Raw genomic sequence first — 13,448 nt, 5'->3', positions numbered from 1 at the left:
ATGAAACGATTCCATGGATTCCAGAGAGGCACTGAGAGAGGCAACTATCTGCCTTACTCAAATGAAAAGAGGATGTAGAGGAAATTGAGATGAGTGGCGAACACAAGGGCAGAGGGAGGAGTGAGAAAGGAGGTTGTTATTTAGGAACCTGCTGTGTCAATGTCTCTTTCACACACAGATTCTAAAAAGAAAGATAAATCAATTACATCCCTTAGACATTACTTTCTTTTGACAGTCCTAGGCTACTAAAAACTGTTCAGACTACTTACATTAATCTGCATCTACACACTGGTTCTTTCTGCAACCAAACATGGGTAACATAGGTGCCAAACAACCAACATGCAAACATGGTGTGTGCTGCTTTAGTAATACCGCTGGAAACAGAAGAAACGCACACCACTCTTTCTCAGTGCTCTCCGCTGCTACCTCACTGCATTTTTTAAGTAATAATAATGATAATTAATGTGTCTAATCCACCACTGTATGACCTGACAAAGTCTGCTCGTCTCCAGTTCGGAATGACTTGGCTTGCCAATCTGTTTATAACAGCACTAAAATGCATGAGCTGGATCTGACATAGGAGTCCTCACTCCCACCCCCTCTGTTCCCTTTTTTCTTCCTCCCTTTCATTCCTCTCCTCCCTGGAGCCTGGCCACGCTCTTGCTCCCCTCTGGTCTGCGGCAGCTGTGTTTGGAAAAACAAACACAGCGACTGGAGGAGCTCGGGAGCAGAAGTGACAAGTGGGGAACTGAAGAGAGAAGTGTCAATGTGCGACTGCTGTTGCCTGACCTTTCACACTGATTCTGGACAAAAAGATGCCGAGCACACACATATATATACACTAGCAGTCTGTGTGTGGGTCAGCTCTGAACAAGGAAGTAGCAGGAATGTGGAGGGACACTGTAATAAGTCTGGGAGGTCTGCATGCCTGTCCCGACAGAGTCGCAAGCAGCCTTCACAATGTGCAGTAGCCCGCTATACATCAAACTGCACACAGTCACACTTTGTACTGTAACAGACAATCCTTCTCACTCTTACTGACATTAAAGTTGAAAGCTGTGTCATGAGTGTCATGACCGTGGCAGCCAGTTATGGGGGGGCAGCGATTGCATACTGATGAATTACTCACCCACTAGAAGTGCCGAGTGAAGAAGAGCTGATCGAAGAGCTCAACTTCCTGCTGTCCCAAATCCTCACCTCCCGACTGCGCATCTACAGTACACACAACATGACACTGAGATTGATGCATGTAAACAGAGGCAGGCACAAAAGCTCACAATAACATAATACATACTGTATGAGACACAAAACATATGGGCAATTTAGCCTTAATAAACTGTTGCATTGGGTTTCAGCTAGGTGTATAGACATTTAACAAACTCCAAATTAAGTGTATATGTACATGCATTTGATACACATTAGAAATACAAGACTCCTGGTCCCTGCAAGGTGCAGAGCCAGAGAGTTTCTCACCATATCAAAGCCGGTGGTCAATAAAAGGTCATCTTTTGCCCACAAAATGCGTGAATCCTTGTTGTTCTGAAGACTCTTGGCACTCTATTGGACAAATAATGTAAAAGTTTACTTCAGAGACCAACAACATTGCACTATGACAACTTAAACACATCTTGCTTTACTACCTAATTCTCTATGAAGAACCTTGAAATTGAACATTACTTTGGGATCTAGTTCAACATAATGAGTGGGGTGGTGAGTGAATGATTTGCAAGGAAGAGAAAAACACACAGGGAGGAAGGAAGAAAGAAAGACAGGACTATTCCCAGGTGCCTCTGACAGATCCCTGTAGTTGGACAGAACGGGACATGTCCCATGAAAGGAGCACTTGTTATTGTTGGTGTAACCAACAAGGAGACTTCTGCCCCAAGTGCAGATTAGATTACAAAACTGTGACCGTGCATCAGCATGTGCTCATGGTACTGAGACTTTGTTACCCGGTTTCCATGGGGAGTATGTGCCAAAACAGCAGTGTCAGTCTGGGCTGGATAGGTGGTCGACAAATACAAGACACATGTTGTCAGAGGTAATGGCTAAAAACAACAGTATGTGTTGAAATGAGAGAATGTGCATGTTTGCAAAGACAACCTGTTACAAAGCAACAAGAAGCAAGTGGAAGTGGGCATGCCAGTAAGTTGGTATTTAAGTCAACACTTCAATGCTTTTGAATTAACCCACAGAAATACTATGTTTAGAGGTGAGGACACAAGAAGACATGATACACAAGGCTGGCTTATAGGCTATAAATCAGATACTTTAAAGTGCGTTTCCTAAATACCAGGGGTTTGAAGCTCCTAAAAACGTACTATTTAGAGCATCTGTACACTAAAGACAGCTCGGAGGTTAACAATGAGGTTTCCATAGGAAAGGAGCTGCAAGCCCTTTATCCCGCTGTGTCTCCACAGATTACTGTTGTCATTTTTATGGGCACACTAAGTCTGAGGAGCATGGCTAGATGTCTCTTTATGACATGGAGACAGGGGCTTATTTTCTAAGGCTTAACATTCATAACCTATTGAGTGTGCTGCCTCATTCTCATGTCACCGTTAAATAGATGCAGGTGACAAATTATTAAAAACAAGAGAGAGAGAGAGAGAACTTAAGTTGGCATCTTGCACCCAAACCAGGAGCTAGGTTACATGGATCTGAAGTGACAATAAATGTCACACATGCATACACTGTTAGCTGCTGGGTGCAACAGGAATGAAGAAAAGTAGTTTTTTTTTTTTTTTTTTTTAATTGATTTCAATGAAAAGGAATTTTCAAAGTTCACTCCCTTCCCCTTGAGGGTACTGTAATTGCATCTTATCTTGCTGAGCAGATATACTGTAAATATGTAAGTATGAGACAATGATTTTAGGATGAGTCATTTTATAATTAACAACCACTGAGTGTAGTCACCAAACACATGCAGCCGCTCAACAACAACCTCCTCCTAGAGGCTGCCCAGTTTGTGTACTGTCCCTGTACAACTAAACTAGGTTTCACATTGCACAAATATCCTCTTCTGTGTCTGGTTTGGACGGAAACAAGTGTACTTCCCAAACACTTAGACTTACTGAACGTAAAGCTTGGGCCAAGACTCCTGTGCTGGAATGATTTCTGTCAGTGAAGCAGAACAAACTATAAACATTCAGCAGCCACATGTGTATGTGTGCTTATTGACCACTGGCAGTTCAAACTAAATGTATTATTCCCAGCTACGAGGGGACCTAACACATCATAGTTTTAGAAGGAAATGCTTCTGCACCACTCTCAAGAATGATACATTCATACCAGTGTTTTATCTGACACCATCTGTATGTTACACAGATGTTTTGTGGCTCCTGGTGTGCTCCCAAATAGCACTCTCCACTCAGAGGGATTAGAAAACCCTCTACTGCCCTGGCTCTCAAACACATTTCTAAAGTTTTGTTACCAAAGCACCGACTGAGTTGATAATAAGTCCTGGATTGAATAAACACTTAAGTCGTGACTGAGGATCATTTTTCAGTCTGCAGTCAACTGGTATCTCTCGTGCAGGTAACTGAACACATATTTGCCTTGAAAAGTTCACACAAGTGAGTGAGTTGAAAAATAGCCCAGATGCACAGGACAGATCCAGAGTAAACTAAGACATCCAAAGAAGCAATACATCACAAAAGAGCTGGGGAAGGAGATAGAAAGGCTAAAACCGGCACGATATAAACAGACATGGAGAGAATTCATTGCCACTGAGCTGTTCATCACCGGCACCACTGCCTGATTTCCTTCCAGGGACAAGACAATATAGAACTGGCACTCTGACCAAACTAGGAATAAGTTGAGCTTGGACTATTTTAATCTGCTCAAAGTCTGTTTAACGCTCGCCCTACTTTAAGGAGCAACATGTGGTGTGTGATTCATATTTCTGGCTAACAGCAGTAGATTCCAATTGTGTTCATATGATAATCAAGTGTAAACAGCATAAATTCTGCATCATCACTTTTCACCATATTCAGTCATGCTGATCCATCAATGTGCAACAGATGAGCACATCATAATTAGTTTAAGTTCATGTGTCAGCGTACTAACATTTGCTAACTGAACCTTAATACAAAATACAACCAAAGCAGATAAAAATCTGTCCAGATGATGACAAGGAAGCAATAACAAAGGTTACTAGAATTTATTCTCAATTCAATTTCAGTCCTCTAAGCAAATTAAAGTCAAGAGATCATCAAAGCCGAGGGGATTCATAGATCAAAATGGTAGACTGACAAACAGACACTGCCAACAATACGGCTTAAAATAAAATTAAAACTGCACATAAGCTTCTAAATAGACATATAGCATAGTCATCCTGCATTTAGATCTGTGAGTGGGACAAAAAGACAAATCCCTTTAGAGGCTCAGTAAAAAAAAAAAAACAAAAAAAAAAAACACTAAAAATATATCACCTTTCTATGAACCACTCCTAGAGCAGATGGGCTTAGTTTTGCCATTACCGCATCCTTTAGGCCTTCACTGTGCTGAATGAGCCAGCTCTGGGGCTGAAGGCAAATAAAATGTCTTACGACAGCCAGCTATATATGCTCCAACGATCACACCATGATCCACCATTATGACGTCATCCTTCACCCGGATCTGAAGAATCGTGCAGCTTTGAGCCTTTTGACAAACATGTTTTCAGGGCTTGGCGAATTGAGCGGCAGACTTGCAGTTGAGGATTAGGGGTTTGGGCTGGGCCTCTGCTCACCTTTACCCAATAAATAACATTACAACTTAAGGAAGCGTAACACAGTCGTCGGAGAGCTACACTAAACTACTAACACTCCAGGGCAGCCAGAGGACGCAACATCTGGACTTTTTGGTGTCTGTGTATATATATATATATATATTTTATATATTTATATATATGCTGCCAAACAGTATCCCTCCCCGGCAGCCATAAATTTACCTCAAATCACATCTACCTACAGCCAGACTCCTCGCAGTTGAACCTTACCGACATGCTACAAATCGATCATGACACACTTAAAACGAGGAGAAACAAAGATGGGGAGACGGAGAAAGAAAAAAAAAACTGTAGAGAATAAGACAAATGTTTTCCTTAGCAGTCAAACAATGGAGCCAAGTCGATGGAATTCACATAGAAGGACCAAAAGAATAGAAAATGGTTAATGGCTTGACAAAATGTGCACAGGAGGTGTAGGGAATCAGTTACACCTGCTCAAATGAATGGATCACAGATACAATAAAGGACGATAGGAAATTACATCACATCTGGGAAAAGAATGTATCAACACAGGTGTCTCCGTTAAGATGTGAGAAAATGTTTCAGATTGTAAAACAGTAAAGGTAATGGACTAGAATTAATAAAGGTAGCTGTCATAATACTAATATAACTCAAATGACACCAGATGTGTTGAACTTTTTGCAAACAGAGATGTAGATACAGGAAAATGCCAGTCAGCAGTCTGGCCTATTATGGTTTTAAGGGTCTATTAAATATCCTCAATATAAACAAACAAGGATCTCTCCATCTCCTTCTGTCCTTCTCCCTCAGTTATCTAACTTCTGAACTTCAACAGACGGCATGCGCATCTGTGTCACTCTCTGAGAATGTTGATACACCCACCCGGACAAATATCAGGTGTCTGTATGCACATATGGGAACTATCACAATCTCTACATCTCCCACTACCTCTCTTACAAACTCCCCTTGTGTCAGCCTTTCCATCCTTCTGTGTATCACTTCAACGGGGATGTAAGTGTTTGACAATGAGTGCCAGTGGTGCAGAAATTAATCCAGTGTGCTGGAATGCTTATTTTCCCATCTTCACCCAGTCTTATAATACAGTTAATGAAGGCAGATCTTCCAGTCAGATATGTGTACTGCTTTTAAAATGTTTACACATTTCCATTCCACCTTCTGTGGAAGCTGTGGGAGCAGACTGCATGGCATTCGTTTCATGTTTTATTGAAGGTCATCCAACTCTAAAAAGCTAAAAAGCATATTTTCTCAAACGTAAATCTCCTTTTAAGATAGTGAGGTTGAAATTCTTGCTACTGGTTTACCTTGTTTAAAAGTTGATTACAAGATATTTAATGTAAAGTATATTACTGCTCGGTATAGTGTCTATTATAATTCTGTTTTATGTTGACAGACACGTTTGCTTTTTTGATGGACAATAGACAACAGTACACTATAGCTCCAGCTGCAGACACTCATCTCTTTAACCAGCTCCCTCCTTTTTCTCTCCTCTCCATCTTTCCACTCTTTCCACAGAATTAGCTCTTTTCCCCCTCTAATTTCCCCTCTTCTAATCAATAACTGTTGCCCTGTAGCTTTCATCACCCATGAAACAGACTCCCTCTCAGTCTTTTCATCTACGGCTAATTAGTCTTTTCAGCAATTACTTGGTTTTCTTCATCCTGTTTTTTCTTCAAGGCCCATTTAAGTTGTGTTTCTTAGTCAGGACTGACTATCTTGAATGTGTTTCTACATGAGCAAGTGGGCTTTTAGAAATAGGACATGGGGGGGGGAGATGGAAATCAAACTAGCCATTTTATTCTTTCATTTCCTTTTGCCTAACACCACTTTTTCTCTGTAAATTGGAAACATCTTATGTTTCGCTTACTTCTCCAAAGAGCCACAAGTCATTTTCTTATTTTTCCATACTTCTCTTTCCTCTGCACTCTCCCTTCATAAAGATGAAAATGAATGTGCGAGGTCAAAAGCTGGGCAGGGAGTGTAATCTAAGGGAATGACAACAAGTAGTAGAGTAAAACACTACATGCAGCTGTAATAGCATGAACGTGAGAAGTGACCCCTCTGACATGTGTGGGTCATGCATCTTGCAAGAGTGTCTGCTTATACACTTCCCTAACTTTCTTTCTTTTATTTCAGAAGCATAATTAAAATCATGTAATAATAACGAATGAAGTTAATATTTTGCTTAAGTAATGATTTTACTGATTCACATTATCGATTGCTACCGACATCCTTTTTTTCCATATTTGCCTCACTTGCAGTCCTTTCTCCCCTTTTATTCCCTGTGTGTCATCAAATGAAAGCACTGTGCAACAAAAAAAAAGTTTTTTTTTTTAATGCTGAGATGAGAGCCAACAGCACAATGAGTACAGATACGAGGTCAGGTCTACTCTGCAGACACGAGGCAAGTAGGCTGCAGCCCCCTGGGAGGGTCCAGTGATACGAACTGGACTGATCCCCAGTTAAATATAGCATTGAGCTAGAATGAGATATCCAGAAGTCCAGTTCTCGTACCAGTAGTCTGGATTTTCTTTTTTTCTATCTGTACACTCTTCTTCCTAGCTTTAATGAGAACAATGTGGAGAGCTTAAGATAGGACACAGCGAAGTAAAGGTGATAGGTAAGAGAGATGAATAATAATAATACATTTTAAAAAAAAGCACTCTGCACCCTGTGCATCGATCAATCTTGCAGAGCTCAGGAAGAAATTTACTCAATTTCATCCTGCACACTCAAAAAAATACATGTACCATGTATGATGCAACCCATATTTTCTTTATTATAAAGGTTGCAGGTGCAATGCTGTCATGAATGTACAGTTGTACAGAATGTACAGTTTGGCCTCATTATTGTTTTGTTTGTTCAACCAACACAAATCCATGTGTTTGTCATCCCTTAAACGAACAACAAACGGAGTAATGGCAACCCAAAAGCATTCTTAAGTAAGGTGGCATGTTTTAAAACTTAATGCATTAAATGCACAAAAAAAAAAATGTTTCAATGTGAAAGGTAACCAACACTAAACAAAAGCTGCAAATACTTAGATTTCAGTTGGTAGTTGATATTGGATTGACCGATTTTGACCAATTTCCTGTCAATTCACTTTTTGATTAATTAGCCTAAAATGTTCTAACAATATAATGAATTAAACAGTTCTGGACAAAATGCCACAAAACTGGCTCAGTTTCTGTGCACCGTGGAGGATTTGTGAGAGACTCATCATCACTAACTACTCACCACAAAGACGTCACCATGTGTTTTAAGAGGAAATACTGGTTGTAGGAATCATTCTACCCCAATGGAAAAATAAATTAGAAGGGGGGGAATTAGTTAGGTGGAAAAAAAAGTGAGTTCAACCACAGATCAATTCCCTTTTGGACAGAAGAAGAAAGAGGCTGAAAACAAAGAGAAAAAGAGGTAAAGAGAGCAACAGTACACATAGAAAGGTGATTAGAGACTTCATTGAATATAAGGTATGCAAAATGTGTTGTTATTCTTTGTGTTGCTAAATATATAGACAGAGAGTGCTCCGACTGCTGCAGTGCAGAAGGCCCAGCTTTCTCACCGGTGTAGGCTTTCAAGAATTGGCACTACTCTACCATACCTGCACTGCTACTACACTCATTTTTTTGCTGCAGTCTCATTATGTCAATTTTCCTCTTCATCTAAATATGAACATGAGGTTTGAAGAGTTTTGTCTATGTGCGATACTGAGTAGAAGTTCCTGGAAGTATACACATCTCTAAAGGCTGTGGTTTGTCAATTTTAAAATATTCTTATAAAAGCAGACCTTTCCAGATTCAGTTAGGTGACAGTGATCGGTGGAAGGAAACTGGCATATTTATACCCAAACATTGTACCAAACGCCTAGTACTACATGTCCTGCCATTTGTAATTTGGTGGTGAAGAAGTATAGTAATCTTATCCAGCGTGTGTATTTGTTAAGGAATGTGAGGGGGCAGGTGTAAAAACCATTACCCAGCCTGAGCCAACGCAGGTGGCTGTCTATCCACTCAGATATTCCCTCAACAGATGTAGCCCAGGGTCACTTGTTTTTTATTTAGCTTATTTTGGATGAATACATCAGGTAGATATAATCTGCCTAACCATAAAAGACTAATGGAATATATATTTTCAGACTCTCAAAGCGCCCAGAAATAGAGACAGTTTATCTAGTGGTGTGAAAACCGAATAATGCAGTAAATATTCCCTTAATTCTGTGTATTGCCTAACTGAATTAGTAAAGTAGTGAATCATACATCCAGATGACATAAAATGTTTTCAAACTAGTCTTTTTTATTATGTTTCAAAACTAGGTTTTGGGATGCAGTGAGGGAGAAACTGTGATTTTTGGTCCACGCCTAAGCGAACAAATTAGTTTAACTGCCATGCTGAGTGAAATAAAACACTGAAGTGGTAAAAACACTGTGATTATTGAGCCTTGGTGCTAATTGGGCTGTGTGGCCACAGTCAAATATCCAGCCAGCCAAGTGTGCCAGGCTAGGCTGTGGCCACCCCTCTTTGGGGCCTGGTGACAACAGACTGGACCCAATTGCACCATGCAGTGGAAGGGCTGGCACCAACTGCACTGTGCCTACTGGCAGAGGCCTCCGTCTGGGAAAATTACCAAAGGTCAAAGACTGGTCTTGAATCAGAGCATACAGAGCTAGTAGGTTCCCGGAACTCACATGATTAATAGGACGACTGAGTTATCCAGAAACTATGTTACAGTCCAAGAGAAGCACTGGAGAGCAACAAGAGATTCATGTTCATGTTTGGTGATCTCTGGGGTTTTTAATGGCTATGGTGGTTAAGGTTTAAGCATATCCTAGAGATTGACTTAGGGACCTGGTCCAAACAGAGATCCATGGGGCAGGACAGGGCACTAATGACAGAGGAAGGAATGATGCTGCTGACAACAGCAAAATCTGCAGCATTCGGAGTTGACAAAAATGTGCATGCCAGACCTCCTCGTAAAAACAAAGAGATGATTCTTGGAGAGAGTTCTTATGAAGAGAGTTTGTGCTACAGAGAGGCAGACACGGAGAGATAATTATGCCCATACAATTGGAGGCACCACGAAGCCCCTCGATCCCTGTAGATGTACCCACCCCTTTCGCTTATGGCTCTTTCATAGCTGCGTCGGATACAGTTGGCTGGCTTTGCTCCCTTCCTGAAAACCACATCATGGAGGCTTCACATCTTCAAAGTATCCCTACACATTTGTAAAGGAGCATGAATTGTGCACAATGGGATTCGCCCAGGAGGCACATGTGTGCAAGGCATGTCATGTTCATGTCATTTGTGTATAACCATGGAATCATTTAAACTGTGTAAATACTGGAGGCCATTCCTTTGTTTTACGATTCTTCCTTAATCTACTATTGTATTTGCTAGCTGCAATCAAAGTGTGATACTGGAACTTTCTTGTATCGACTTCAAGCATTTGAGAATCACTCATGTTAAAGATCAATTTAAACAAAAGAAAACAAGTTTAATGCCATTATAATTACAGCAGCAGGTGTTAGCCTAAGGAGGCGTACGTGTGCATCGACCTAACTGAAGTGTGTAACATGTGGAGCCTTTTATCCTCTTCACACTGGGTAACTTCTCAATGCCTATAGTCCAAGTGTGATCCACAGCAGCAGAGCATGCGGCAGCTAACTGACAGCTTGATTAATTATCTCATCTGCACTATGCTAACAAGCACCTCGATCTCCTGCTGCTGCTCACACTGCTCTACAAAGACTTCTCAACTCTGACAGAGCCTCTAACACAAATTTCACCCCAACCCTCAACAGCTTCACTCAGGGTGAAGTTCTATTTAGTTCTTGCATGAAACCACAAATTGTAGCAGAACCTGTTGTCTTAAGGGGCTTAATTAGTAAAATATGGTAAGGCCTACGTAGGCTTTTGCTTGAAAAGGATGTGGCAGTTATAAGACACGTGTGAGCCAGATTCCAGGGCCCCATATCCTCAGAAACTCATCATGTTACAGAACATCTCTTTTGTTTCACCTCCAAGTAAAAAAAACATTTAGCACCAATGCAGGTATGAACACCTGTGTCCCTTTCTTAAGACCTACATTTTAAAACAACCTGTGGGAAACACAATGGGGAGAGTTATCTTCTGAGGGCTGTCACAATCTAACTTTTGAATCTTTGTATTCTGCAGCTTTCAACACTTTTTGTGTTGGGTACTGTTAGAACAAGGATCTTCTGAGTAGCCACAAACACGGCAACGCATCTGTTCCAACTGCACCGCAACAATTCCAAGTAATCCCCTTTACTTTAAAACATATATCACACTTCAATGTTCACAAAAATCAAGCCTGAGTCAAAAATATGTGAGTTAGTACTGATCGTGACTGAATAATGAGTCAATTTAACTCAATTTTGGTCAGTTAATTGAGATTATGCAATCTAGAAATGTAGTCAAGGTGGTAAGAGAAAAATACCAAAACCAAACTGCGCTTGATGTTCTGCTCATTAGATACGATTATCACATCAACAACATTTCTACTTACATTCAGTATTCAGATGCCACCAGTGATGTATGGCTATGGTTTGTTCGATTTTACTAAAATACCAATTTGCTGTTATTCAACTAAATCTGAGCTGTTATTTTGCCATTATCTTTAATTATATAATCACCACATAAACTATTTTATTATTTAACAGAGTAATTAGTTTAACATTGTACAGTGTTTTAAACAAAGCAAAGTGCTTTGTACATTCAACATCATAACTTAGAATTGTTGAAGTAATGCAAATGCTTACATATAAAATAGTTTGTAGACAAAATCAAATTCCAAGATAATATACAGTAGAGCCAATGGCTGATTTACACTAAATCAATATCAGCCAGTCAATACACAACTTGGCTTTGTGTATTATGGGCATTCTTATACATACTGGCTAATGCATGAATTGTTTTTCCTGTACTCTTACTCTGCTCTGTTAACTGTCTAACTGAGAAAAGAACGAGAGGAAATGCACCATGTATTAAAACGATCTCCAATCTCACCTGTTCCAACCACTAGGAAAAACGTAAATTCAAACACAAACCCTAAAACCACCAGTAATCGATCATCTTGAAAACAGCGCAGGGCAGAGAAAATGAACAACAAGCCACTTTCCACCTCATTCTCCAGTTCTGGCTCTGGAAAGACCAAAAAGAACTGAACTCTCCCTACTTTTGTATTACCTCCAAGAGTAGAGAAGTTTGACTTAAATCAAAGACAGAGAAGCAACTTGCTGTTTTAAATAAAATGAATAATGTAAGTAAAGCTGTGCAGATGGGGATTAAAGCCTCATTGTGGTTCCAGAAAAGGCAAAGAGAGATAAAGAGGGCAAACTGAGGTGAAGTCACATGGGAGCATGAGATGCTGACTGGGAAGTACTGATGTCAATGTTAGAAATTCATTTCTTATATTAAATCAACTGGTGGCTTTTTCTCATATTCTAAAGTGATGACAGAAACTTCCAGACAATTCCCAAAGTGATTCCCACGTGAACTGCACATTGCAGTAACAATGATTATTCCATTATTGAATCTGAATTAGCTTTTTTTTGCAGCTTCTTATTCTTAAAACTTTAATAAAACCGAAGTAAAAACTAAAAAATCATCAGACAACATATGACTGACAGCTGAAGAAGACACCAATTCCCATGGCACTGAATCTTCAAACAGGATGTAGCAAGAGATGTGTCTAATTGACATCCATATTTAGCTCCAGGTGTTGCACACATGTGTGCAGAGAGCCTTAATTAGTTGCAAGCTAAGAATCCCAGAGAAGCCAATGCACTAATGAGGCCTCTGCTCACAAACAACCCACACATGTGAGTAAAGAGCTCCATCACTGCCAGCTGGCACCCACTCTTACCCCTTTCCTCCCAAAAAAAAAAAAAAAAAACTTCAGCACCACCCCTAAAGAACACACCCACAAACACTTGTGCACACAAACCCTCTTCATTAGCTGAAACTTGTGCAAACTTCAAATTGTATCCTCTAAGACCAGATCCCTGGACTTTCTGACCCCCTCAACTCCTACTCCAGCAACCACAATGACCGACATTCATTAAGCCTTCTTTCTGTTTATACCCAGAAACACAAAACATAACTCAAACATGCTATCACACCAAAGCCAAGGCAAGATTATCTTTTTATTTACAAAGAAATAAGCACAATAAGCACAAGAGGAGCAAAGTCGCAAAAACGAAGCACTGATCGATCAATCATAATTGAAACAGACTCCATCCAGATCAGCAAATGGAATATCCAGATTTTATGCCACTGTTTAGCTGAGCTGTCCAGGACAACAACAATCCTGCCCCCTCATTAGGAAAGTCTCCTCTCAGCTTTGCCATTTTCTCCTCAGACTTTAACTAACACTGGCAGATGGGCGGCCAGTAACACAAGGAGCTGAGAGATGGAGAGGGAAAGTAGAAGAAAAGGAGGGGGCACAACATCTGGGCTACGTTAAACTCTGGCTATTACAAAGTCCTGAACTGAGCAGAGGCCAACTGAGAAAGATACAGGCACCACAATGCATGGGGGTGATTGGAAAAGAGGGTGAGCACGTAGAGAAAGACAAACCACAGGAGTAGACGCAGCTTGGTGACACAGAGCAGGGAGAGACAGAAAAAAGAACCAGATCTGCAAAAATGATCATCTCATCTGTGGTATATTAACACAC

At 40.4% G+C, this 13,448-nt stretch overlaps 1 protein-coding gene across 2 annotated transcripts in view; it reads right to left on the bottom strand.

Annotated features, from left to right (window-relative positions):
- LOC113148302 (mitochondrial import inner membrane translocase subunit tim16-like) overlaps positions 1 to 13,448 on the bottom strand; it is a 95,268-nt gene that overhangs the window by 65,415 nt on the left and 16,405 nt on the right. For both annotated transcript variants that reach the window (XM_026340154.1, XM_026339999.1), the window contains exons 8-9: positions 1,474 to 1,557; positions 1,130 to 1,212 (exon numbers count right to left, since the gene is read on the bottom strand). In XM_026340154.1, coding sequence (XP_026195939.1) covers positions 1,130 to 1,212; positions 1,474 to 1,557 — 167 coding nt within the window. The remainder of the gene's footprint in view (positions 1 to 1,129; positions 1,213 to 1,473; positions 1,558 to 13,448) is intronic.

Source organism: Anabas testudineus, chromosome 8 (genome assembly GCF_900324465.2).
Source record: "Anabas testudineus chromosome 8, fAnaTes1.2, whole genome shotgun sequence".
Taxonomy (NCBI): Eukaryota; Metazoa; Chordata; class Actinopteri; order Anabantiformes; family Anabantidae; genus Anabas; species Anabas testudineus.
This window is presented reverse-complemented; position numbering and strand designations above follow the sequence as displayed.